The sequence below is a fragment of the Alternaria alternata genome (assembly GCF_001642055.1).
Source record: "Alternaria alternata strain SRC1lrK2f unplaced genomic scaffold CC77scaffold_28, whole genome shotgun sequence".
Classification (NCBI taxonomy): domain Eukaryota; kingdom Fungi; phylum Ascomycota; class Dothideomycetes; order Pleosporales; family Pleosporaceae; genus Alternaria; species Alternaria alternata.
Window position 1 is genome coordinate 238404 of NW_017306217.1, and position 25098 is coordinate 263501.

The 25098-nt window shown below is 50.5% G+C and overlaps 10 protein-coding genes across 10 annotated transcripts; 5 read left to right on the plus strand and 5 right to left on the minus strand.

Annotated features, from left to right (window-relative positions):
• Nucleotides 1-640: 640 nt before the first annotated feature.
• On the plus strand, nucleotides 641-1876 carry CC77DRAFT_947634 (sorbitol dehydrogenase; the record flags this gene model as incomplete). Its single annotated transcript, XM_018535153.1, has 2 exons — nucleotides 641-892; nucleotides 965-1876. 2 exons carry the CDS (start codon nucleotides 641-643, stop codon nucleotides 1874-1876), a joined length of 1164 nt encoding a protein of 387 aa, XP_018380436.1.
• Nucleotides 1877-2006: 130 nt separating this feature from the next.
• On the minus strand, nucleotides 2007-2561 carry CC77DRAFT_488249 (hypothetical protein). The gene is made up of 2 exons (XM_018531889.1): nucleotides 2476-2561; nucleotides 2007-2412 (listed from the first exon to the last, which is right to left on the minus strand). Exon 2 carries the CDS (start codon nucleotides 2392-2394, stop codon nucleotides 2137-2139), a length of 258 nt encoding a protein of 85 aa, XP_018380437.1. The 5' UTR covers nucleotides 2395-2412; nucleotides 2476-2561; the 3' UTR covers nucleotides 2007-2136.
• A 447-nt stretch (nucleotides 2562-3008) lies between these two features.
• On the plus strand, nucleotides 3009-5655 carry CC77DRAFT_1000270 (choline dehydrogenase-like protein). The gene is made up of 6 exons (XM_018523122.1): nucleotides 3009-3628; nucleotides 3678-3964; nucleotides 4011-4137; nucleotides 4189-4638; nucleotides 4689-5452; nucleotides 5505-5655. Exons 1-6 carry the CDS (start codon nucleotides 3442-3444, stop codon nucleotides 5541-5543), a joined length of 1854 nt encoding a protein of 617 aa, XP_018380438.1. The 5' UTR covers nucleotides 3009-3441; the 3' UTR covers nucleotides 5544-5655.
• Nucleotides 5656-5828: 173 nt separating this feature from the next.
• On the plus strand, nucleotides 5829-6882 carry CC77DRAFT_1054482 (short-chain dehydrogenase). Its single transcript, XM_018527799.1, has 2 exons — nucleotides 5829-6605; nucleotides 6661-6882. The coding sequence occupies exons 1-2, from the start codon at nucleotides 6005-6007 to the stop codon at nucleotides 6876-6878; spliced, it is 819 nt and encodes a 272-aa protein (XP_018380439.1). The 5' UTR covers nucleotides 5829-6004; the 3' UTR covers nucleotides 6879-6882.
• A 1614-nt stretch (nucleotides 6883-8496) lies between these two features.
• On the minus strand, nucleotides 8497-10525 carry CC77DRAFT_488318 (hypothetical protein). The gene is made up of 4 exons (XM_018531890.1): nucleotides 10348-10525; nucleotides 10074-10287; nucleotides 9859-9972; nucleotides 8497-9814 (listed from the first exon to the last, which is right to left on the minus strand). Exons 2-4 carry the CDS (start codon nucleotides 10284-10286, stop codon nucleotides 8636-8638), a joined length of 1506 nt encoding a protein of 501 aa, XP_018380440.1. The 5' UTR covers nucleotide 10287; nucleotides 10348-10525; the 3' UTR covers nucleotides 8497-8635.
• Nucleotides 10526-13011: 2486 nt separating this feature from the next.
• CC77DRAFT_1099543 (cyclophilin-like protein) lies at nucleotides 13012-14589 on the plus strand (the record flags this gene model as incomplete). The annotated part of the gene is made up of 2 exons (XM_018530013.1): nucleotides 13012-13126; nucleotides 13242-14589. The coding sequence occupies exons 1-2, from the start codon at nucleotides 13047-13049 to the stop codon at nucleotides 14587-14589; spliced, it is 1428 nt and encodes a 475-aa protein (XP_018380441.1). The 5' UTR covers nucleotides 13012-13046.
• A 607-nt stretch (nucleotides 14590-15196) lies between these two features.
• CC77DRAFT_899511 (hypothetical protein) lies at nucleotides 15197-15763 on the minus strand (the record flags this gene model as incomplete). Its single annotated transcript, XM_018533563.1, has 1 exon — nucleotides 15197-15763. A coding segment is annotated over one exon (567 nt), but the record flags the coding sequence as incomplete, so codon positions are not given.
• A 363-nt stretch (nucleotides 15764-16126) lies between these two features.
• On the minus strand, nucleotides 16127-16642 carry CC77DRAFT_897180 (hypothetical protein; the record flags this gene model as incomplete). Its single annotated transcript, XM_018533544.1, has 1 exon — nucleotides 16127-16642. A coding segment is annotated over one exon (516 nt), but the record flags the coding sequence as incomplete, so codon positions are not given.
• A 1439-nt stretch (nucleotides 16643-18081) lies between these two features.
• CC77DRAFT_974232 (hypothetical protein) lies at nucleotides 18082-19279 on the plus strand. The gene is made up of 3 exons (XM_018535890.1): nucleotides 18082-19000; nucleotides 19059-19144; nucleotides 19195-19279. The coding sequence occupies exons 1-3, from the start codon at nucleotides 18397-18399 to the stop codon at nucleotides 19255-19257; spliced, it is 753 nt and encodes a 250-aa protein (XP_018380444.1). The 5' UTR covers nucleotides 18082-18396; the 3' UTR covers nucleotides 19258-19279.
• Nucleotides 19280-20634: 1355 nt separating this feature from the next.
• Nucleotides 20635-23843, minus strand: CC77DRAFT_1066527 (hypothetical protein; the record flags this gene model as incomplete). Its single annotated transcript, XM_018528906.1, has 2 exons — nucleotides 20635-22182; nucleotides 22236-23843. 2 exons carry the CDS (start codon nucleotides 23841-23843, stop codon nucleotides 20635-20637), a joined length of 3156 nt encoding a protein of 1051 aa, XP_018380445.1.
• Between the last annotated feature and the right edge of the window lie 1255 nt (nucleotides 23844-25098).

Consider the following 25098-nt stretch of genomic DNA (forward strand, 5'->3'; position numbering starts at 1 on the left):
GACCAGCTTCCACGTTCGTAGTCGGTCACGAGCCGAGACTCCGACAATTTCCAAGCCTAATCCACTCAACACCACGTCTCCAACATCGTGAAATCTGTCTTCGTGACCTAGGCTCGGGGTTCGGTGTAGGCTGCGCTACCGTATGCAGTATAGTTGCAGTTAGTACGCGCAGCCTGCAGCTGGACCCCTTCTACGCTTTCGCACGGAACTGCCTGACTCGGAAGCCGGTACTGCGCTTGGGTTGCGGACTTGCACGCACTCCCATTCGTGGAAAGTTGTTTTCTGGAGGCGGTGTGTGGGGTTGGTCCTTTTCGGGGGTGACGTTTGAATGAATGGAGGTATTATTCACAAATGCCCCGCACCAATTGTGAAGGAGCGGAAGGGTAAAGTCTGGGTAGCAGCGGAAGCTAGATTGATAACTGCAGGCAGAAAAGAAGGGCCGCGGTAAAGAAGTTTGAGGCCAGGTGATCTATTGACCTGGACGTCCCCCATTTGTTTACCTTTGGTTTTCAATCGGACCTTCCTTCCTTCCTTCCCTGCTTTATAGTTCTCTTTCGTTCGTTCAATGGCATCTCTTCCCCTCTTCCACAGCTGGGCCTCGGAGATCAAAAACGTACTCAACATCGAAGAGAAACCGAAGATGAACGGCACAAGCACTGAGGCTGCGCCAGCAGCGATAAACGGCGTCAGCAAGTCGAATGGCACTGATGTCAAGTTCTCAACCAAGGCGAACATTGGTGTTTACACGAACCCCGCGCACGATCTTTGGGTCGCGGAGGCGGAACCGAGTTTGGAGGAAGTGCAAAGAGGTGGAGACCTGAAGCCAGGAGAGGTTCTTCTCAATGTCAAGAGCACCGGTATCTGCGGTAGTGACATCCACTTCTGGCATGCTGTATGTTCTGATTTTTTTTGCCTCGAAACAGGGCGCGGATAGAGCATTGGCATGTGCTAACAACATTCTCAGGGTTGCATTGGTCCTATGATAGTCGAGGACACTCACGTCCTGGGTCACGAATCCGCCGGCACAGTTATGGCCTGCCACCCCTCAGTAACAAACCTCAAGCCTGGCGACCGTGTAGCCATCGAACCCAACATCATCTGTGGTGAATGCGAGCCGTGCCTTACAGGTCGCTACAACGGCTGCGAGCGCGTACAGTTCCTCTCCACTCCTCCCGTCACCGGTCTTTTGCGTCGTTACCTCAAGCATCCAGCAATGTGGTGCCACAAGCTCCCCGACAGCATGACTTTCGAGGACGGCGCCATGCTTGAGCCTCTCTCCGTGGCCCTCGCAGGAATGGACCGTGCAAACGTCCGCCTTGGTGACCCAGTCATCGTTTGTGGCGCTGGTCCGATCGGTCTCGTAACTCTTCTCTGCTGCCAAGCAGCAGGCGCGACTCCCATTGTTATAACCGACATTGATCAAGGCCGTCTTGACTTTGCCAAATCGCTAGTCCCAGGCGTTCTTACCCACAAAGTGGAATTCAGCCACTCACCCACCGACTTCCAAGATGCCATCCTCAAACTCACAGATGGTGTTGAGCCCTCGCATGCCATGGAGTGCACTGGTGTTGAAAGTTCCATCAACGCTTGTATTCAGACTGTAAAGTTTGGCGGCAAGGTCTTCGTTATCGGTGTCGGCAAGAACGAGATGAAGATTCCTTTCATGAGATTGAGCACCCGGGAGGTAGATCTGCAGTTCCAGTACCGATACTGCAACACATGGCCCAAGGCCATCCGGTTATATAAGAGCGGTGTCATTGATCTGAGCAAGCTTGTCACTCATAGGTTCAAGTTGGAGGATGCGGTTGAGGCGTTCAAGACCGCTGCGGATCCCAAGACTGGTTGCATCAAGGTGCAGATCCAGAGCTTGGATTAGATGTTTCTGGCGTTGTGTGACATAGATTCTTTATGATATTTATGACTAAGATGCGATGATGATGGGGTGGCAGGTCCGAGGGTGTTTTCAGCATTTAGATATATGGCGTTTTTGAGAGAGCTCTTATATGCTCAGCAATATCTCGCAAGATTGAGAACTTGAAGAGTGTCCGTGCCTTTTTGTATCTTGCTCACCTCTACTGCGACTCAGTCCAATGATGCCCAGCTACCCATTCATGTAGTTATGTAAAAGTCACCAGTTTACCTTCTTGTACCATACAGACGATCTTCTCTGAGACGCTCGCAACAACTCTGCCACCCAGCCCTTTTTCTATCTAAGAGGACCTGCTTATCCAGCCTGACTATTTCAACATGATATGAATCTGTAAATACACGCGTAAATCGTTCTAGACTTGGTGCGAGGAACGTGGCAATGCCATCGAACTCTACAGATGTGGTGAGTAGCGAGGAATCAGATGTGGCGTTCGGCGCCGAGGTGGTGGAGGGAATGCGGAGCATAGAGCCGGAGGTGTGGATCTGCAAGCACAAGTGTCAGCGTCGAGGTAATGGATGAAGGGATATTAAGAAGCAAGTACGTACTTCCTGGTATTGTACAATACCATGTTGCTCTGTTTAAGGACCTACTTTCGGCGCCTGTATTTCTTTCCAATGCTCGTAGAATTGCCTGGAAGCTAGGTTGCGGTTACGCACTATGTATGTGAGCATCTGTGTAGGTCCTTTTCCTACCTGGTGCGTCATCGCTGTGGTGATGTCTTAAGCGCCTTGGGCATCTAGCCCCACGAGGCCATCAATCTGCCTCGTACATGTATGCTTTCATGACAGCATGTTACGGAAATATGGGCGCTGTAAGCGCAGCGTGGCCGACGTTGACGTTCGATGCCTGACATGTGTGCCTGCGCTTCCTGTTGGCATGGTTGCGACGGCTGTGTGGAAGTACCTAGATATGGTCGTGAATCTTGGTTTGTGTCGCTCGGCTGATTACGGAACCGCGCATAGATGTCTACAACTCTGTTGCGATCTCTGCAATGGCTACATGTGGACGCCTGTAGTGTTAGACCGGGTTCCATAAGGCTGACGCGTGATCGATCGAGTCGAAGGATACGCGACGCGACTGGGCTGGGAAACTATGACGACGTGAAGTCGCACAGACACAGACTAACACTCCAACATGGCTCAGCCCTCACAACCGTTGGCTCCTCCTACCTGCCTTGTATGTCCTGTATATCCACCTCCTTTCGCGAGCAAGAACGATGCATGGACACCGTTCACAACGTTTCTCCCCTCTAGCGCTCCATGTGCAAGGACAGGCGAGCCAGGGGCCCGGTCCGCCATAGTAGCAACGACCAATGAATTACAGCAAGCAATCTATTCCGTTCTTGCCATAATTGCGTGGGAAAACAGGGCCTACAGGTCGCTTGGAAGTAACTCCTGGATCTTCATGTATGCACATCCAATACTTTATGGCTAGGTTGATTTTTGATAAGATCACTTGTCTGCTACTCCCCTCCAACATGTTCATCCTTCCTTACCTTCCAGCATCTGAAAATGCTGCTACTGACTGTCCTCGCCTTGTGTTGTGCGATGATCGTGCAGGCTCGCTCACATCTTGGACGCACTGCCAAGGTCGTCGATGCGAGGCAGTTCACCAATGAGACGACCTATGATTTTGTCATCGTCGGCGGTGGTATTGCAGGGCTTACCGTTGCAGATCGCTTGACGGAGAATCCAGATGGTAGATCACACCCAATCTCCAAGATGTTTCAGTTAACTTTTAGCAACAGTTACTGTACTGGTCATCGAATATGGCCCTTTCGACTTGAAAGAGGACGGCGTCATGATCCCTGGCGCATATTTCCCAGTACCGTACCTCTGGCTACCATTAATGAGTACACCACAAACCGCGCTTAACAATGCGTCATTTGGTGTGCCATGTGGTAGAGTTGTGGGTGGTGGGTCTGTAGTCAATGCGATGTTCTTCCATCGATCGGATGCTGAGCTTTACAACGCGTGGGAGGAGCTGGGGGCGACGGGCTGGGGTTGGTTCGATCTGCTTCCGTATTTCAAGAAGGTATATGGTCTCCTGGGTCTCGAAACATGACGCTGACCTGAATCAGAGTGAGACCTTTACAGCACCAGATGCAGAATATGCGGGACGTCATAACATTACGTGGGACGTCGCCATACATGGCTCTGACGGCCCGGTGCAAGCCAGTCATGCTCCGTACGACTACCCAGGAAGTGGTGAGCCGGTGTTAATCAACTTTAGTTACTGAAAACTGACTGCCGGTATAGCCAATAAGTACAATGGAGCACTAAGTTTGGGTATCCAGCCGACTTTGGATCCCAACGGTGGGCGCGCCCAAGGCGTATTCCGCCTTCTTCGCTCTATCGATCCTAAAATACAGACGCGTTCTTCAGCTCGCATCAACCGCTACGACAGGGATGCTGTAAGACCGAACTATCACATCCTTCCGAATACAGCAGTATCGCGTGTCGTTTTCGAAAATCTCACCGCTGTAGGTGTTGATCATATTAGCACTTCCGATGGTACGAGAGGTACTGTCCAAGCAAGCAGAGAAGTCATTATAGCTGCTGGAAGCGTACATACACCACAGATACTACAACTCTCTGGGATTGGTGACCCAGTTCATCTCAAGAATCTTGGTATCGAGCCGATCTCCCAGCTCCCTGGCGTCGGTCGCAACCTGCAGGATCATCTAGTTCTGAAGGTGAATTACAATTGTACGTAGCCAATTACCAATTTGAGAAGATAGAAGTACTGATCGATCCAGACACGTCCAACCACGTTCCAAACGGTGGATCCTTGCAGTCTAACGCTACATATGCCATGGAGCAACGCGTTCTCTATAACACGGGGAAGCCGAGCGCATACGACCTTACTGGTACAACTGGCAATCTAATCATTCAGCTGCCTCTTTCGAACTTCACAAACGCCTCCGTATCAATTATGTCTAAAGCGGCTTCAATATCTCCTGCCGATATACTGGGCAAAGATATCGACCCATCCATACTCGCTGGTTACGAGAAACAGCGTGCCATCATAACCAAGGGCATCAACACGGAGGCTGTGGGTGGCTTGTCATGGAACACTGGACCAGAGACAAGTATCTACATGACGCGTCCTTTTAGCCGTGGATCTATCAAGATAAAATCTACTAATGTCCTCGATGCCCCACTCATTGACTATGGCGCAATCACCGATTCGACCGATCTTGATATATTGTATGCCATCTATATGAAAAACCGGGAACTTATGGCCACACCTGATCTTGCTATCCTTGGTCCTATCGAGACAGCACCCGCGCCAGGCATTGAAAACGAGGACGACATCAAAGAGAGTATCAAAGCAGCATTGGAGCCAAGTAACGCGCATCAATGTTGTACGGCCGCTATGATGGCAAGGAAAGACGGTGGTGTTGTCGACCCGCAAAACAGAGTCTATGGAACACGCAGGATTAGCGTAGTAGATGCGAGCACGTGGCCTCTTGTCGCTGGTGGTGGGCCACAGGCTAGTGTATATGCTGGGGCAGAGAAGGTAAGATACCGATAGAGATTATATGACAGCCATCTTTGCTAACGGCATTTAGGCTGCAGATTTGATCAAAGAGCGTCACGGATTACTCTGATGTTCGTTTCTCGATCTTGATCACTGGTTTCGTAAGCCGACGCATGGACATTGGAGACGCCGTCGGATTTTGCGGCGTTATCGCACTTCACCATCTTACAAGCGTCAATCCCACTCTGAAGCTTAACATCGTTGCCAAGTTATGTGTAACTTCATTTATAGTTTCCAAGTGGTTTATCATATGTAGAATTACCAATCAATAAACAGGGGGTGAGCTGAGAGCAATAGTACAAGAACATTCGCGTTACGATTACTCACTTCGCGAAGGACCGAGTGGTACACGAGCGCTGAAATGGATATTCTAAACTTGTTCCATGTTCAGGAGATGATTGCTGTTGTCACGGGCGGAGGTACAGGTATCGTATCTCCATATGATCTTGTTCTGATTCGAGTTCTCACTGCAGTCCTCAACAAACCACGATTCTAGTCGCACCGCTAATATTGCACCCAGGTATTGGTTTTATGATAGCCAAAGCTCTCGTATCTGCAGGCGCTTCCAAAGTATACATTCTGGGTCGCCGCAAAGACAAACTCGAACTCGCAGCTGCACAGCATGAAAGCCTTATCCCACTGCAATGCGACATAACATCGAAAGAATCACTACAAGCCGCCGTTGATACCATCGCTAAAGATGTCGGATTCATCAATCTACTTGTCGCAAATTCTGGTATTCTAGGTCCAACATCAAGCTTCGTGCCAGGTCTCGGCGTCCAAGAATTGCGAAAGAACATATTCGAAGACACAGCCATGGAGGAATTTGCGCAGACATTCCATGTCAACACAACTGCGACATACTTCAGCATGTTCGCTTTCCTTGAGTTATTGGATGCAGGGAACAAGAATGCACTGGATGGTGGCTTTGGTAAGCCACTTGGAGAAGGCAGCAAGGTACCGAGTATACAGTCACAAGTCATCATCACATCTAGCGTTGGCGCTTTTTTGCGTGAGTGGCAGTGCGCGCCGGCATACGCAGGGAGCAAAGCAGCCATCACACATATGGTCAAACACGCTAGCACGGGACTTGCACCGCACGGTATTCGGATTAACGCTTTAGCACCTGGATGCACGTCTTCCAAATCTCCCAACTCTAGAGACTTGCCGCTGATTAGATATACTAGTCTTTCCCTCAGAAATGGCCAATACTATTATTGAGAGCAGAGATCCCAGTACGGAGAGCGTCGACGATCCGAACTTTATCCCCGCACGTCGGTTTGGGGGAGAAGAGGAAATGAGTGGAACAATATTGTATCTTGCGAGTCGGGCGGGCAGCTTCTGTAATGGACTGATACTTGCTAATGACGGAGGGAGGTTGGGTGTTACGATGAGCACTTACTGAACACAAGAGAAGAGACAAGTGTCTGTTTGGAGTAGGCTTATCGTACATATATGGATTGACAGCATTCGCGCCCTGGATGTGACGCCATATTCGCTATTTTTCTATCATTATACCGATCGTGACTGAGCGGTGTGGCCTTTCTTCTTGACTAAGAGATATCTGATGCTGGACGGGAAAGGAGCAGTGTGTAGGACGAAGGAAGACAAGGCTGAGCGAAAGCCTTCACCCCCAACACCCTAGCGTCCGTTAGCGGCAAATGATCTTAGTGGAGGAGCACGACGCACCCTTCAAGTGCTCGTCCGTCCTCCTCAACCCCAAACCAGACCAACGTCACAGCCTTCGATACCACAAGCCATCTTCTAGCTTGCTGCTCATCACCTTTGTACACCAGCCCATCACCGGCATCTCTTCCCCATTCACATACAATGCCCATGCCGCCCATCGGCCCCTTTCCTCATCCATTACCGCTCTCACACAGCGCACATGCGATTTATCCAACATGATCCCTGAGCGTGCGGTGTGCATGTGGAGCCCCATACTACGCTCTTTCCTGCACATCCTGTGTGACACCTGCTGACCGGCCTTGTGCTTCTGTGTGTGCAGACTTGTGTAACGTGGACAAGGTGGTATACCTGTATCTGCCTTGCAGCAGGGTCCAGATGCAGCGGAGACCCGTTTCTGAAACGCGTTTGTCTACTGCGTTTGGTGCAGAAGATGAGGGCGGTGTGTATTCTGGCGTGTACCGGGACGAGGCAGAGAGCGTATTGCTAAAGAAGACTTCGTGGTCTAGTCTCCGTGAGGAGCTGTGTGTATCCTATTCGGGAGTCCTGCAGGGAGATCTCTGAAGTCGGTGACATGCAAACTAGGCTCGAGCAAATGTATCTGCCAGCAAGGTAGGGGTAGCCTGTCAAAATATGGTAATACAGCTAAGGCAGATACCTCAGAGAAGTGAGGACGCACATACTCTCTTCAAATGACATGAGAGGTGCTTAGCAACGCGTGTCAAGCTGTGGCAGCATCTTACCCATTTTGTAGGGTGGAGCCATAGGGTTAAATTTCGTTACGATTATCATTATTCGTCCTCGACCCCTCTTGTGCTAATCAGTACAAAGTATCCAGTACATGACCGGCTATGTTTTTGTGGTGTCGCATGCGCCGCAATCGTATACATACTAAGCTTCGATGTGTCTTCCCCATAGTGAGAGAATGTGAACCTGATAAGGATGCGGGATGTGCTTAAAGAGTGGCCCTGGCGTTTTGTCTTGGTCAAAAGACATGATACTGATGTTGGTATACAATGAAACACATTAACCGCCCGTGCGATAAAGTATTGTGTCGTAGCCCGGCGATGACACATAAAGTGACATGATATAGAACAGTGTGACAAACATATCGCGTTACAATGCAGTATCATATAAGCAGTACAGAAAGACGAGCCAAATTCAGCCGAGGAAGGCTTGCCGTTCGGCGAGAACAACATCGAAAGTCAAATGTGACTGGGTCAAGAAATATGCTCATGGAAGTTGCAAAGCGCTTGGTAATCCGAGTTCCGAGTCCAGGATGCGTGAAGGTAATGCGCGGGGGACTCAAACTCTCCTGGGAGAATGCGGTCCTTGTAAGGTCTTGTACATTGACATATCGTCAAGCCGTTTTGAGTACGCCAGGTTGCTGATGAAAGGCGTGTGTATCGCAGTAAAGATGGGATGAATGGGCTGACGGATGGAGATCAACCGGTCATGCAACCAGGTACGAGTATCTCAGTAAGTGCTATTGAGGCTCCCCATGGAAGTGCGATGGAGCTGCACGTTCCGGCTTTGGTATGACTCGTGATGCAAGCTGCGATTTCCAGGTGAGCTCTGCAACTGAGAGTGGTTGAGAGGGGTATAGCGATGACCGCTTACGAGTGCGCAATCGCTCGCAGACTCACCACTTAATGAGTTTCGCTTTGACGAAGAACTGGGGCTATAGCTGTATAGATTCGTCTGGGAACTTGGTCGTGCCATCTGACGACTTTCGCGTACATAAGAGTAGTTTGTAGCTGGCGCTGGTGCACTCATCGCATCAAGGAGACCAGACGTGCTGAAGTTGAGCTCCAGATGGGATGCAGTGGTTGTTGTTATTGTGTCATCAGCAGTGGATGTTGTGTTCGGCAGATAGCCTATTCTACTCTCCGCATTGTCTGACACGACTGGGGATATCGCTTGCGTAAAGGCATCTGCCGGTATGGCCGCGGATGCATTTGTGTGATTTTCACTGTCGTTGGCCCAGGGTAGTGAAGGTTTCGCGAATGAGGTCCTACTGTCCACAGCAGAGGTGCCGATTGCCTGAGCAGAGCGAAGACGAGCATCCTGCATCTGGTCTACAACATTACGATTGGTCTGTGCCGGACTGGGCTGCGGCATTGGGAGTTGCCTCCGAGGTACACTGGATTCTAGAGGAAGGGGTCGTTGAGTATGGGCCTTCTCGGGTAACGACAAATGCAGAGACGACACCCCGGTATTGAGCGGGGATATATCCGAAGACGTAGCTAGTCGATGGTTTGTATGAGGGAAATGCAAGCCCTGGTCGAAGTATATGCCGCCCTGTTGGATAGCCTTTGTCGTCGGCTGAGTCCAGCGAAATGAAGGTGAATACATGCTTGTGTTTGGTACTGCTGTAGACTGAGATATGTATGCCTGAGATTGCTCAAGACTGTAAGCGTCAACTGGCGACGTGTCATCGGAATAAGGTATGGTCCAATTTGACGAGCACATTGGCTTTGTGTCGAGCTGCTGGTATTGCTGAGCCGATATCGGGCGTTGATAAAGAGCGCTGTTGCTTCCTGTAGAGTAAACGGACATCATGTTGTGCGCACTAGCCATGCCACTGGCCATACCACTAAGGCTATAAGCCATGTTCCTGTCATCTATCACCTTATGAACAGCGTCGGATCCCACCTGACAGACTTAGCACATATACGCAATGTAATCGTCTGACGTACTCTGTGAAATTGGCAATGCGTTGGATCTACCCCGGCCTGTCGACAGTTTGCACAACCAGTGCCATTTCCAGGATCACCGCTGCATCGGATCTTTCTCTTGCGGCACCGTGCGCACTGGATCGTATGTCAGTAAAACTTTGACAAGAAGGGAGGTGATTGTGTCTGTCGGTCCGGCAGGAACGTATCGACTGATCTCGAAGCACTCATTATCTTACCGCTACAGCAATGCGACGTCTCGCTGGCCCGGTTCCCATCAAAGAATCTTCCATGCTAGCTCGGCTATGCATACCGCCTATGGGATAACCGCGCGGGTTTTCTCTCGTGCTTTGAGATAGCGCTAGCGGAGCATTACGTTCGTAGGTGTAGTTCGGGTATGATAGGCTGTGAGACAAACAGCGTCTTGAGGTGTCGTACTCCATGACTGACATACTGGCGAATCAATTGTATGTTAGTCTTATGAGATCGAGTTGACTTGAGGGTTCGACTTGCATCACACCGAGAAGCAGAACGACGGTTGTTGACAAACTGCGCTTAGCGATGACTCGGATAGTGTTCACGAAATGCGATGTTCGAGTCAAGGATGTTTAATAGGCAATGACTGGACCGTGAGCATTGCTCCACGGAAAGGTGTAATCGACCGGTGAGCAGATCAAACGATGATCGGATGGCAGGACTACGTTTATAGCCCAAACGAGTCTCTTGCGTAGTGACACTAGCTTGAAAGATTCGCTCAATGATTGACGTGGCTGGGGCAATGCGGATGATTATCTTCGATCAGAGCATTTAACGCGGAACTGTTTGTACTTTCCACTGACAAGGCCATCCTGTTAGCTCCTCGGACACCTGCATGCATGCATGCGCGATACAGTCACCGCTAGGTGACAGGGGCCTTGAGCATGCGCTTCCAAGAGAGCGTTATCCAAGCGCCGTGGGGAAGAAGACAGGTGAAACATGGTACCGCTTAGGTAGTGTTCTGAACCCGCTTCATAACAAACGCCAGAGCCGACTAGAGACCTACGGAGGCTCAAGGTATGGGCGCTACTTTTCCCATAAGGGATCTCCATACGGCTGTGAGGCTTCAGCAAATAGGTCAGTCGGGCAAACGCTGATTTCTCTCCTATTACAAACAGGCCACGTTATCGACTAGGAGTGGCCTTTGGCAAACAGCCGCAAAATGTTTGTAACCTGCGTGGTACTACCGCGGATCCGGGATATGAGGCACGGATTTGATGCTGTAATTCAGCCTGCCCCGACCTATGACGAATAAGCAAGACTCGCAGGGGTGTTGAGATCGTTGAATACGCTCGATCTTTGAAGCGCGAACTTCGTAGTGGCAATGTAAGGCTGTCGTCTTGGAAAGGCTGCTATCTACGAGTGTTGATGCTCAGTAGCGCACAAAATATGCATTGGCATGTTTGATCCCATGGACTATATTCTGTTAGTCCAAATAACCGCATTGAGTGCTAATGGTTTGCAATGAAATGTACCTGCAGATGACAGCCACTTTCGTAAGGAAGTTGCTGGTGGGCCTGAGTCCGAATCAAGTCCACTGCTCAAAACCATAATCACGTCATTTGCCTGCAATCTGTCCAACTCTATAGGTTTGATCATTGGAGATCATGCAGGAAGTACACAACTTCACGGCTAGTTATTCAACGGCCCTGCACACCGGAAAACGTACGCTGCCGCTTGCGTGCCTCATAGCCCCATGGTGAACGGGTATACGGGGAAAGCTGGGGAAGAGTTCCGATGGGTAACATACCTATTCCAGACAAGGCTGACCGATACGGTACTTGTTGACGATGTTCCGGCTTCTAGATCGTTACATCCAAGCCCGATCTTGAGAGACATGCTACATAGCGCTTCTTAAAACGATGTTGCGCGTTTAATGAGTCGGATTTCAGACTGCTTAAATTTTGGATCAGCGGGCTGTCGAGACAAGCACGCCCTGGAGTGCCGAGAGCTCTATGGCGCTTCGGCTTTAGAAGTGAGATCCTTCCATGAGCCTACGATGAAAAGGCGCGATCCCTCTTCCGACAAGCCAATGAGCGCAGCATGAAATACGCCAAGGAGCAAGCAAACTTTGATGTACAGTCTCCACAGACGATCTATCATCATAAAGCAGTCTTTGCTGATCAAAGTTTTCAACCTACAGTAAGCAAAGATTTGCACCAGTGGTTACTTGGTGTTGCACAGCTGTGGCAAGTTGAATTATATCCATGACCTGTGGGAGGTCCGTGGGGCTGGGATGACAGGCCGCTTACAAGGCTCGCGGATCCATCGTCTCTGTGCGTCTATAGACATAGTATGTGCAAGTATACACGAGCGAAGTGTTAAAGAACCGTTTTGATAGTGACGGTGTTACCACACTTGTAATTATCAGCCATGCTGTGTCTTCTCCATGAGATAGGAGAGCTCATGAGAGCTAATGCACAGCGATGACTGTGGAGTTGTTTTGCCGACGAGCCGACGTTATAGCACATGAGTATAGAAACAATGGGTTCGCTCACGGATCCGAGCTGTCAGGCTTCGGGTGGTAACAGGTCGAAGCGAGAAGTAGAGGCCCGCTTCCAGAATTCCAGCAACCGACGACGGGGAGCTATGCCTAGTGCACATCTCGACAGACTTTGGCACAAGTGGCAGATGGCTCGTTGGCTGAAGACCCCTGGCATGATGGGGCTGGGGATTTCGGATCGATGTGCAGCAGGCAGTGCAGCGGCTTCCCGAACATTGGACATGGATAGCTGTCAGACACCGGGTAACACTCAACGGCCCGCCTCTTGTAGGTACTTAAAGCTCATTCCAGATGCCCTTGCTATTTCTGGACGAGGCTTGACAGACACGGAAGTCTGCGTCGCTTTTGCGCGTCTCTAATTCGATGTGTCGGAGCAGCGGTGTCTGGTCCAACCCCCACCCTTGTGTGCGGGTGGTGGGGAATGAGAAGTGATGTGGAATGGAGTGCGAGATGACCTGAAGGCTGCTGGGACACGTTGCCCAGAGAGTATTGGTTCCGCAGCTTGCGAGACGTGAAGATGGAGAAAGGCGACAGTACCTGGAGCTAAGCCGGTTCGAGTGTTACGTCATGGTGACTAAGCAGCAAGGCTACGCGGTCTCGGGCGCTGCTATCGCGCGCGCGTTGACGAACATTTGCGACAAACACTTGTTTGCGGCACGACACCACCCAAACCATGTCTGTGCTGCTGGAAACGTCACTCGGCGACATCACCATCGACCTGTTGGTCGACGATGCGCCCAAATGCTGTGAAAAGTAAGTCGGCCCAATCCCTACGCGCCTTGGGTTCTTGCACCTGCATGCTGCATGCTCCATCCCGCTGTCTTCCCAAGCTGAGCATACAATAGACACTGACAATTTGTCGCCTTAGCTTCCTCAAGCTTTGCAAAGTCAAGTACTACAACTTTGCCCCCGTCCATAGCGTCCAACCAAACTTCTCCTTCCAGACTGGCGATCCCATCGGCCCCGGTTCCAAAGACAGTGACGGCGGCCGCTCAATATGGGGCTTGCTCGACCCTGCCCAGCCAGCGAAGAAGACGTTCGTGCCCGAGTTCAGGCCGAAACTCAGGCATGCCGACATGGGGACCGTCAGCATGGCTACCGCGCCCAATCCCGAAGATCCAGACGAGCGCTTCGCTGGGAGCCAGTTCATCATCACCCTGGGACAAAACATCGACTACCTCGACGGCAAAGCTGCCATATTCGGCACAGTCGTAGAGGGGTTTGACACACTGGACAAGATTAACACAGCATATATCGACGATCAGGGACAGCCACTCAAAGACATTCGCATACTACACACCGTCGTCCTCGATGATCCATACGACGACCCCTCGGGCCTCGCCGAGCCACCAGAGAGCCCCGTGCCCTCGGCTGCGCAGCTCGCCACCGTCCGCGTCGCATACGATGAAAACCTCGACGAGGACAATGACCCAGAAGCCTTGGAAAAGGTTCGCAGAGAACGTGAGGCGCGCGCACAAGCACTTACGCTTGAGATGGTTGGCGATCTGCCATTCGCCGAAGTAGCACCCCCTGAGAACGTGCTGTTCGTCTGCAAGCTCAACCCAGTGACGCAAGACGAAGATCTGGAGCTCATCTTTTCGCGATTTGGCAAGATCCTTAGCTGTGAGGTCATTAGAGACAAGCGTACAGGTGATAGCCTGCAATACGCCTTCATTGAATACACCAACCAGAAGGATTGCGAGCAGGCCTATTTCAAGATGGATGGTGTTCTGATCGACGACCACCGCATACATGTTGACTTCTCCCAGTCCGTTTCAAAGATAGCCGACGATTGGCGGGATGTTACAAATAAGAAGAGGAGGCGGGCTGCTGGCGGTTTTGGTGGTATCGACAATCTCGAGAAGAAAAAGCAGTATCGCGATGGCTCCGGGCGCCAGATCATGTCAGATTCTGTTGTAAACAATCTGGTCGTCGACCGAGATGTTGCACAAGATACTACACAAGGTCCAAAGGACAGCGGCAAGGATAGACGACGGGACGATACACGGAGGCGTGAGAGGAGGGAGGAATACCATGACGACCGCTTCAAGCGGAATCGTAGCCGGAGTCCCAAGCGCGAACGTCGCGATGGCGATGATGGACGGTACAATGACCGCAGGCGAGAGCGAAGTCGTAGCCCAAATCGCCACCGTGACAGCCGCCGGGACAGGAGTCGAGATCGCTATCGCCGCGATGACCGGGACCGTCGGCGTTGAATCTAGGAGAATCCGCGTAGATTGATGTATCACGAAGCGTAGGTGATCTATTCATATATACATAATGCGGTTTTGGTGTTTTAAACGAAAATTGGATCGTACTGGTAGGAATGCTCCACATTGAGCTGGCTGTTCCTGATGGGTAAAGCAAGCCATCCTTATTCACCAACGCAGAACACGAGGCTCGGTGCGAAGGAGTACAGCTCCAACTACGTCACATCACTAAGCATCTTGGGTCGTGAATGAGAGATCCTTTGATTCATTTTTGTGTTTTATGATTTCGCGTAGGAAAATGCAATGTATATGTATATGCTCGCTGACCCCAAGTACAAAGACAGAACAACTGCAGTCATTCAAGAAGAAGAACCCGAAATGACCCTCTGTACTAGCTCTGAGGCTTTTGTGTTATCGTTGTCGATGCTGCTAGCTAGCAAGTGCATGTAAGAATGCGCCAATAGTTCAGTTAGAGTATGTATCACGTTGATTAAGCACTGGTGATAGAGCCGAACGTCATCTTCTACAGTAAGGTGATGCTAAGACAAGGGGTGTTCGTTTCCGAGAACAGCTGCGATCTTTATCAATAGTTGATGTGTGACGATCGAGAAACGTCATCAGTCTTTTCATCCTCGTAAAGGTTAAGAAGCTCATCACAACATGACCACCAAGTGGTCTGCATCTCGAGCTCGACGTCTAGCGCCTCAAGTAGACCTTCGGAAGGCAGCTCTGGTTCGAATATCTTTGCGAAGTGTGTCTCGAGCATGCGAATTGCTGAATGCCAAGCACCCATGCCCAGACCTTTTAAGAAGTCACTGGCATCGACGCGACAATGGGGAATCTCGTGGAGTAATTTCGGTATGAAGTCGTAGTCGCTCACACCTTCGGTGCATGTAGCGATAGCGGCTTGATAGAGGGCAGATTTAGTTGTGTATTTGGCATCCTCGATGTTGCCGGCCTCAACCAGAGCCGCTGCATAGATCTCACGGTAGTGATGGTAGTTCCATGCCATATATGGCGAGACCTCCAGCCTGGATTCCCACTCTGGGAACCAATCGTTGCGTAGAAACCTTGGAACGGCTGAAGCACCGACGCAGCGTGGTGCAGACATGGCATTGTCCCAATCGATGATGCCGGTTACATTGCCTTCTTCATCGACAAGAATGTTTTGCAGATCAAGATCGTTATGATGGATAGTAAAAGTTTCGCCGGCCGGTCCATGGAAAGCAGGTTGAGCAAAGACCAGGTTGAGGATGGTTCGAATACCAAGGTTTTCAAGGAGGCCGTCCAAATCACCGAGCTCGTGCTGCTCATCCAAATGTTTCACCTTGGATTTCATGCGAGCCTGGAGATACTCCTGAGTAGTCGCCGCTGGTTGACGTTTGAATGAAGCATCGGACGCGCGCTTGAAATGACATGTAGGGCCAGTGCCAGTAAGTCTCCCATCGTTATCAAAGGCAGGCACTCCAATGCCATCAAACTCAAGGCTTTGGATACGTGTCATTACCTTCGCTAATGAGCGTAGAAATGTAACGCGCCTTTTCTCGATGTAGGGAGGGGGGACGTCCGCATCACGGAAGACATCGTCGTCCCCTACAAAAGGGTATCCTTCCGGAAACCAGAGCGTGTAAGCAGGCTTACCGGGCAGCATCGTCATCACAATGTGAGGGAAGCCAAGCGCATTTTCGTGGCCAGTAGCATAGTCGATAACCTGTGCGACGGGCGCGGCAGTGTTCTTGCGAATGTACTCAATGAGTTGGGCCTCGCGCTCTAACACGTATGCATCTTCATCTGTCCAGTGTTCAAGTGTTCCGTGACCAGGCACGCGGACCACGAATTTATGGGTTTTTCCACCGTCAAGGACATCGACAAAAGTTGCCGCATTGTATGCACCTTTGTCGCGACGCACTACAGCTACACAATCGGCGGAAGGGAACAGGTTGCATGCCTTGAAGAGCTCATGGTACTTCGCATCGGAAATGGCTGCAATAGTCTGGAAGTCACAACGTGGGTGGGAGCCATCACCTTCTTCTTCTTCTTCTTCTTCTTCTTCTTCTTCTTCTTCTTCTTCGTCGTCGTCGTCGTCGTCGTCGTCGTCTGAATCAGTATCCACGGTTTCGCACTGGTCGACTGGCTCATTGATTGCGGGTGGCGCATCTTCATCAACAGCGGAGCCATATCTACTGGAATTGCGACCAAAACGGAGCAATCGTGGGAGGATTAAATTCTTGTAAGTAGCCTTGAGATGTCGACACAAACGATCTTTCATCCCTTTCTTGACATAGAGCTGCTCTGGCACCGCAGGAATTTCCTCTTCAGGTTGGTCCAAAGATTTGGTGTTGTTCCAAGACGTGGCAGATTCCATTGAGGATACTGAAAGACCGTTTGGTTCCTGAATAGGTGCTCGTCCTGTATCCAGGTGGGACCTAGAAGGTGAGATGCCAGGCACGTAGAACGTCTCGCCACAATCGAGAACCAGGAGAGAACTTTCAGTTAGTAACGTAGAGCTTGAAGACTTTTGACATAGCGAACCCGCGTCACAGTTGTCTAAGTTCTGGTTGGATGTTGTGGCAGTCGATGCGTTGCTTGATGGGCGGTTTGCTGAGGTGGACCGATTTATCGGCGAAGTCTGTCGACAAGGTTTGCGGGTCAGGGTGACGGAAAGGTTGTAGCAGAGGTTCTTGCCGGCAGTAACTACCTTTTCGAATGAGTTGCGTTGAATAGTACGGGTTGACGCGGAAGGCTTGGGTTCGGAAGAGAAGCCAGTAGTTGCGGCATTTAGGCGCTTCTTGTTCTTGAGACCAAACATCATTGTGCGACTCAAAGTTTGATCGTTGCTGTCTCCAAAGTTGAGTTCTCAACGTCAGACAAAGAGTGGAAGAAGATAAAGGCGCAGTGTGGAAGAATCTTATAGCAAGAAAGGCACAGGCACACTGAGTGAATATAATATTTCAAGACCGCTCTTCCTGTGAGGTCAGTGCTCAAAAGATGAGTTGCACCGCACGTAATGCAAAACTATGAGTGAAGAAGAGCTGATACCCTAAGCCTGAGCAGCTACCTGGACTTCTACGGTCGTTATCGGAGCTTTTTCACAAAGACAGCACTCAATATAATTTCCTCAGCATGAAGTGGAACAACATTGTGTAGCTTCTACGTTATGCTTACGGTAGGTTCCCGTTTGGTCTATCGTTCACGTCCACCGTGTAGTCCCACGTCCTGCGAGGCGAAGCAGAGAATCGACATGATACCAAGCAACAGTCCCAATGAGGTCTTTTGTATGTCATGAAACCGACAGCCTAGATACGGAAACAGAGACAGGCGTCAAAAAAAACTCTTACATGCAATGGTTTTTCACACATAGCCAAGTATGAATATGTCGGTATTAGTATGGGGCTTTCCGTCTCTTGCGGTCCTTGTGAATCACGTACAGTGCTCTCGAAACCTACACGAGCCTTACCATGAATGACTGTCACGGCTCTTTTCGAGCTGCTGTAATTCACCCCTTGCGCCTCACAGTATATCAAAGGCCCTCAGCGCCCTACCAGACAGGACCGGCATAGACCTCGCTCCACTGGCTTCTCGACCTCTCCACCGAGAATCAAAACTAACTTCCTGACAACGTACACATACTTAGAGTCTTTACATCCGCAACCCATCGACGCCCTCACCTAACCTTCCAATTTCCGACACTCCGAGTTACATCAGTCATAAGGACGGATACTGGCCCATCGTGCTCTCAACTACAACACATAGCCACTCATCGTACTATTCATAGCAAAGCTCAGCTACTAGACGACACAGAGACAGCCTAAGATGCCTAGCTTCAACAGAACCAAAAGCAAGTTGACCTCAGGAGACCACAAGGGTGACAAGAAAGCAAAGTCGATTCCTCTTCGACTCACCTTCATGGAGCAACCGCAACCCGACGACTATGTAATCCGCAATCTCGACGACCTCTACTCCAAGACCGTCCGTGTCTGGAAGGGCGGTGACTGGAATGACAATGTGATGAACGGTGCCACAGGCGTTTCGTTCGAATCGTCCCACCATGTGCCAGAGGGAGGTGCCAAAAGTCGGAAGGCTTTCCGGGGCGGTATCTTTGGATTTTGCCTGGAGTGGGTATACGTAAATCATGAGGGAAAATCGCATCGTGTCCGCTGTATGAACTCTTTTTCTGTAAAGTCGCCACAGTGTACCGACCATCCAAAGGCGGTTTTCAAAGATGGTCCGAACAGAGTTTACGATCTTATGAACTGGGGTAAGACGGTCACCTGGGATATGATCAAAGATGCCAACGCCGAAAAAGTTCCGTTGACAGACACTCAACTCAAGACAAGAGCCTTAGATGAACTGAAAAACATCGAAGCCAGAATCAGTGAGACTTCCCAGAGCGGCAATAATGTCAAAGAGCTGGTGAGTATGTATTCTGCCTTACAGAAAGCGATCAGTAACAGAGAGTACTTACTTTGGGACCGGTCAAACGCGAGCGATGCCATTTCCCCAATCCCTGTGTCCGGCGCTATCTACAGCTCCCGGAAGACTGCCAGCAATTCAGCGCCAGGTAATGCAGCCCTCGACGACAAAGCTAAGCGCAATCCGAATGATAAGAAGAACAAGGGGAAGACGAAATACACCAGAGGCCTTACCCAAAACCTTGAAGGAATCGAGGAATAGACGCGATACCTAATCTTTCTTGGTTTCTCTTCCTGTCTTACATTGAACGATAGTATGGCAGGCACATATTTCAAGGGTCTTTTGCTGAGTTGTTGTTTTGGATGATAATATATGAGAATATTTCACTATGTCTTTCTGGATCGTGATGCGTGACGGTGGCGCACAAAGTGACGAACAGTGACAAGCATGAGCTGCTGGACGCGACGTGATAGAGTGCGATCTGGCGTGTGCAAGTGAACGAGGCTGAAGTTCAAGGAGTGGCGAAGGTGCTTGAGAGGAGGTGCGCACATCTAGCAGATCGCCGCCGCTGTATTCCTCGCGCTCTTAAATATGTGCGTACCGTCATACAATGATCTGGACAAGTAAGAGAAGAGCATAGGATGCGCTGCGGGGATGCAACCGGCAACAGCTTAACGCGCGCCAATGGCTGCCGCAAAGGTCAGCTTCATCTCGTTAAGTCACTGGAGGCGAGCCCGCTTGCGCATTTGCGTAGTAAATTTGTAAATGATGTGCAGCAATCAGAAGTCTGGAAAGGCTGTTGGGCAGCGCAACAAGGCGCGACGGGACTGAGGCCGCATCATAAATGCTTCCGTGTGGAAACATACACCCGATGCAACAAAACCCTATCAGTTTGTTTTCTTGACATCTAAGTATTCGACGAGCGCTTTGTTGCAAGTGACTGACGTTGCGCTCAAGCGTCTGAGTTAACAAGGGCATATATTACAGACTATGTGCGATGGGCAAAAATTGGAAAAGACACCAAAGCGTTGGAAGTTAGAGTCAGACAGAACAGGTTCAAGACATTGTTGGTGGTAGATTCCTTTGCAAAAGTGTTCCTCAAGTTTTCCTAGATTGATATCAGTAATAAATGGGTTGTTTATGTCTCGAAAGAACAAGCGCGTTCCACACAATCTGTCAAACGTGTCGTTGAAAACGTTACCTGTTTCCTGTAAACCCAGCCACACGAAATCATGGGCTTGGAAGATGGAGTAAGCTCAGAAACGTTACTATACGAATGGCACAATTAAAACGAAGTCCATTAAATACCGAATTGTACGTCGATATTATATTACGTTGTGCCATTAGAACTCCCATCCACTTTCGTGTACGCCGTGAAGTAGAAGCAAAAACGCCACATACCCGCATCCTACGTCGATATATATCCCCCTGAGAAAAGGCAGTCTTGATCTTTGAGATCGGGTATCAAAATGTGAAAGTATGCGTTCGTGCGTCTAAATATGCGGGAGACAGATGCTTGCGCAACGTCGTAGTGAAAAACAGGTATTTGAAAGGGGAATATTGAGACTTGGAACCGAGACCATGAAGGATCATACAAAAGGGAAAACAGGAGAAAACCTGTCCGTTCTGGAGAATACACTAGCCCATACCGAACAGGTACTTGAGCTCATTCAAGTTGAGACGAGTCAGACTTTTTGATGCCTTCTCGTCAAGAGCGGCATTGATCTCATCACGCTTCCTGTCTTGGATGGCGACGATACGGTCCTCAACGGTCTCAGGCACGATAATGCGATGTACATGGACCTCGCGCTTCTGAGGCATGCGGTGAGCACGATCAACAGCCTGCTCTTCGATGAATGGGTTCCAGAAAGGATCCAGTATGATCACTCGCGATGCCTTCCAGAGATTGAGGCCAGCGTTGCCAGCTTTCAGGGAAACCAACATGACATTCTCGTTTGGATCATCCATGAAAGCGTTGACAGCATCGGCACGTTCATCCATCTTCATGCTGCCATCGTAGCGTCGATATGTGATTTTCTCACGGTACAAAGGAACTTCGACAAGGTCCAGCAAGGACGTGAACTGAGAGAAGACCAGCGTCTTTTCGGTCGCATCGTTCTTCTTGATTTCCTTGATCAGTTCAACAGTCCTGCTGATCTTCGCAGACGTGATGTAGGTCTTGTCCAGACGACGCAGGTAGCGTTTCTTGGCGCTCTTGTTGCGGAGCGACTCCTTCTTGAGTTGAGCAAGAGTCTGCTTGGGCTTGGCACGTGCCTTACCCTTACCCTTGCTACGTTTGTTCGACTTCTTACCCTCGGACTTCACCTTGATCTCGGGTGCGGAGCCAACATTATCGTCGTCGTCCGCCTCGTCGGCTGCGTACTCATCTTCATCATCGTCGACAATGAAACCAGCTAGGTTACCCTTCTTGTCAATATCTGGCGCGCCATCTTCGTCCTCAGAGTCGGAGTCAGAGTCTTCGTCCTCGACCACGGCCTCCTCTTCTTCAGATAGGTCGGCCGACCCAAGACGGTCAGGACAGTGGACTTTGCAGAAATGCTTGTAGTCCGTTATGAGCTTAGCCTTTAGCTCGCCGCGACAGTGCGGACACCTGGGCGTGCTGGTCTCATCGTTGCCATCCTGTGCAGCACGCAGTGCTGGATCGATGAGCTTCTGGACACACTCACCACAAACCGTATGCCCACACGGAATGATGATGGTCGGATTTGGATCAGCTTCGAGACAAATTGGGCACTCGAACGTATCGTTTGCCTTCAGCCGCACGATGACATCATCATTCAACTCTTCAGCACGGATCAAGAGGTCGTCTTCGGCAATACCCTCAGTCGCCGGCTGGCTGAGGTCCTTGATCAGATGAGGATGGCAACATGCTTGGCGGAGACGAAGCAGTAGAACCAGAACATTGGCGTAATTGGCTGTGACAGTACCCTTCTGCAGGTATTTGTTCATCTGAAGCTGCGACTTGGTTTCGAGAGCCTTATACAGAGCATATTCTTCGTCTTCAAACTCCACATTATCAATGACGGAGTGCTTAGGTGGGATCTTGGAGATGGGCTCCCCATCGACAACGGTGGTTTTCTGACGTCGGAGCATGATGGCCTTGATCAAGATTTGGATGCGATCAAGCGCGCGCTTCTTGGTGTGCTCGTTGGTGGTCTTCATGGGCTACCATTCGTCAGCGAAGTACGATACTATAGATCGTCCTACTCTACACTTACTTTGGCAATCTCGAGACTGAATTTGTTCCACGTACAATACGGCTCCGCCTTCAAGAACCGGAGGAGCGGGTAAAGCTCATCAACGCTATTCATCATAGGCGTACCTGTCATGCACAGGCGGTGTTTAGCCATGAGATCAGCGCAAGCCTTGGAGGACTTGGAGTTTCGGTTTTTGATGTTGTGAGACTCGTCAATGATGATACGATACCACATGCACTCTGGTCCCATTAGCGCAAGCCTGTCTTTGGCTTTGCGACGCATGCTAGGGTTACGCAGCTCTTGGTCGTTGAGAATGGCCTCCTTTGAAGACTCCCTCTGCTTGTACTCCGAGGTGAGAGATCCGAACGTGGTCAAGACAACATCGTATTGACGGAGCCGAGCGAAATCGGCGTTTTTACCGCTGCCATGGTACAGGTGAACACTAAGCCTATGACGAGGATGGACATGGCGTTCAATTTCTTTCTCCCACTGTCGCATAAGAGCAACAGGTGCAATAATGAGTGTTGTCTTGCAAGCCAGGTCAGTGGATGGGTTCGCACAGATAAGAGCCAGAGCTTGTATTGTCTTGCCCAAACCCATCTCGTCTGCTAAGATGCCGCCTTTGGTCGAGCCTCGTTCTTTCTTGAGCAGCCATGTGAGACCGATACGCTGATACTCCTTCAGGATGCAAGTCATATTCTTCGGTGTGGGCTCTCGATCTTTGATGTTCTCACCATCATCCTTAATATTCTCGAAAAGCTTTTCTATCGCGGCCGCCTCGTCAACATTGAGAGGGAAACTGCCATAGTTGTCCTCGTCACTATCTCTCCCTCGCAAAGAAGGATAAGGGTAGCCTGCTCCGGCACGTTGTTGTTGATGATGAGTGACTGGTTGCTGGAATCCGTAACCGCTGCCTGGTGCACTCGGAGCGATCAGAAACTCAGCAAGTTCTTCTGGAGCCATGAATTCCTGGTTGAATGCATCAGCAGGTGACATGACGCCATGATCATGCCCTCCTTGATAAGCGTTCAACTCTGGGAATGGTTCATAGAACTGATACTGAATGGGATCGGACTGCGCATACGCACGAGCAGGGAGCTCAAATCCTTCAGGCGAAGGTGGGTCAGATTCAGTCAGGTCAACAAAGGGTATAGGCTCGGACTGATGATGAGAAAAGGACTGCCGGCTCGGAAGCGACTGTGACCAAGGGCCGACGGGCGAAGTTGGAGTTACCGGACTTGGCTGCCCACTGACACGTTTAGCCTCAGGAAAGTCAGATAACCCAAGGCTTCGTTTCCGGCTCTGTTTTAGAGAAGGCAGAGGCGTCGAAGGTACCTGCAAGCCGTATGAAGCACCATTACTGTATGACGGGCCGCTGTGGCAGTTTGTGGGGTCGTGTTGTTGGCCCTGTTCCCAGACACCGTTATCGCTGTTGCCGTTGTTGGACTGGAAAGCTCTGGCCATGGCTTCAGCATCGGCTTCGCTTTGCCGCTGCTCATCTGATAGCCTCTGGTACAGCTCCATCAGCATGTTCTCGTAGACTGGCTTGTCATTGGCGTTCACGTTGGGAAGAACGGTGTTGATGAGCTCGATGTGCTCTTGAATATTCATGGCCTCCTGCGACGCCATCTTGGTCCAGGAAGGAACTGCCGTGGTGAAGTACCCGAGCAATAGGGGGTGGTTGTAGCGAAGGGCGTTGGCGGTGGTGGTGGGGGTTGTGTCGCAAGGAGTACGGCGCAGGCGATTTTACGGCGGAAGGGCGTGAGGAGTGCTGCGGTGAGGTGAAAGTGAATAGTGAGCGTGAGGCCCAGATATCAGGCTGCCGTGCCGGTCCAGCTGGGAGGGAAAGAGCTGTCGAGGCAGTTACGGTGGCGGGCGCGACGCGTTGCGCGGGCCTTCTACCAGATTTACGATGAAGCGGGAAGCGACGAAGGTGGTGAAATCGAACAACAAGTTGGACAAAGAGGTGAATAAACGTGAAGTGAAGAGAAGCGAACAAGGCGCTCCCGTCCTACCGTACTGGGGCCATGATAGCCTTACGCAGTGGGGGGTAGGTTGCAAGTCGACGACGACTGGAGATAATGCGACAGGCACTGCGCTGCGCAGTCCGACTTGTCGCGTCCCCCATGATTACCGAGAGGGCTGTCTTTGCTAGGCCAAACGTGATGTCATCAGATACAATCAAATCCAATAGAGCCATGCATCAGGCGAAAATGTGCAAACCAACGGTACACAGGGCGCGCAAAAAAGCCTCCTGCGCAGCTGCTGAGTTGGCAACGAGGCTGAAAGCTGAAGGACTTTTGTTCTGCTTCGCTCCGGTGAAGCAGACATGTCTACAGGCAGCTTGGCGTGCATCCATGTACGGCGACGTCAACCGAGGCGCGCGAGAGACGCGAAAATAATCCTCCTCTAGCTGCATGCAGCGGATTCTTGGTCTACCCTAGTCAAGTATGATAAAACAGAGCATATTCATTGCGATCAGTAATTGTTCACGCCATGCCCCCAAACTAACTTTTGTGGGCGATAACATCGAGTCTTACACCCGCGCCTCGTAAAAAGCAAGTATAGCATCGCGACATTCTAGTTTCCTGCAACGAGCGCAATTCAGGTATATATCACAACAGCCATATGACCCGTACAAGTAAGCCTACTCTGGTCACTCAGGCAGTCGCATAATCACAAGACTTGCAAAGAGGACAGCGAGTGCCCCAAAATGCATGCATCCCTTTCAAGGCGTGCGGCTGAGTCCCGCTTGGCCCCGCCATGGCCCTCACTCATCAGCGAATCTAGTCCTTCCTATTGCAGCGGCAAATTTTCTTCAGAATTGCAAGAGCGACTTGAGCACCGCCAAAATAGATTCAGTCCTTGGTAAAGCGAAGGTATC

Coding starts and splice junctions, on each gene's coding strand:
- CC77DRAFT_488249 (XM_018531889.1), bottom strand. CDS start 2,394: ATGCTCCGCATTCCCTCCACCACCTCGGCGCCGAACGCCACATCTGAT.
- CC77DRAFT_974232 (XM_018535890.1), top strand. CDS start 18,397: ATGCCTAGCTTCAACAGAACCAAAAGCAAGTTGACCTCAGGAGACCAC. Junction 19,001..19,058: donor TAATGTCAAAGAGCTGGTGA/GTATGTATTCTG, acceptor ACTTTGGGACCG/GTCAAACGCGAGCGATGCCA. Junction 19,145..19,194: donor TGCCAGCAATTCAGCGCCAG/GTAATGCAGCCC, acceptor AATGATAAGAAG/AACAAGGGGAAGACGAAATA.
- CC77DRAFT_1054482 (XM_018527799.1), top strand. CDS start 6,005: ATGATAGCCAAAGCTCTCGTATCTGCAGGCGCTTCCAAAGTATACATT. Junction 6,606..6,660: donor TAACGCTTTAGCACCTGGAT/GCACGTCTTCCA, acceptor TAGATATACTAG/TCTTTCCCTCAGAAATGGCC.
- CC77DRAFT_488318 (XM_018531890.1), bottom strand. CDS start 10,286: ATGTCAGTCATGGAGTACGACACCTCAAGACGCTGTTTGTCTCACAGC. Junction 9,973..10,073: donor GACGTCGCATTGCTGTAGCG/GTAAGATAATGA, acceptor CATACGATCCAG/TGCGCACGGTGCCGCAAGAG. Junction 9,815..9,858: donor CGCATTGCCAATTTCACAGA/GTACGTCAGACG, acceptor TAAGTCTGTCAG/GTGGGATCCGACGCTGTTCA.
- CC77DRAFT_1000270 (XM_018523122.1), top strand. CDS start 3,442: ATGCTGCTACTGACTGTCCTCGCCTTGTGTTGTGCGATGATCGTGCAG. Junction 4,138..4,188: donor GTACGACTACCCAGGAAGTG/GTGAGCCGGTGT, acceptor CTGCCGGTATAG/CCAATAAGTACAATGGAGCA. Junction 5,453..5,504: donor TATATGCTGGGGCAGAGAAG/GTAAGATACCGA, acceptor AACGGCATTTAG/GCTGCAGATTTGATCAAAGA.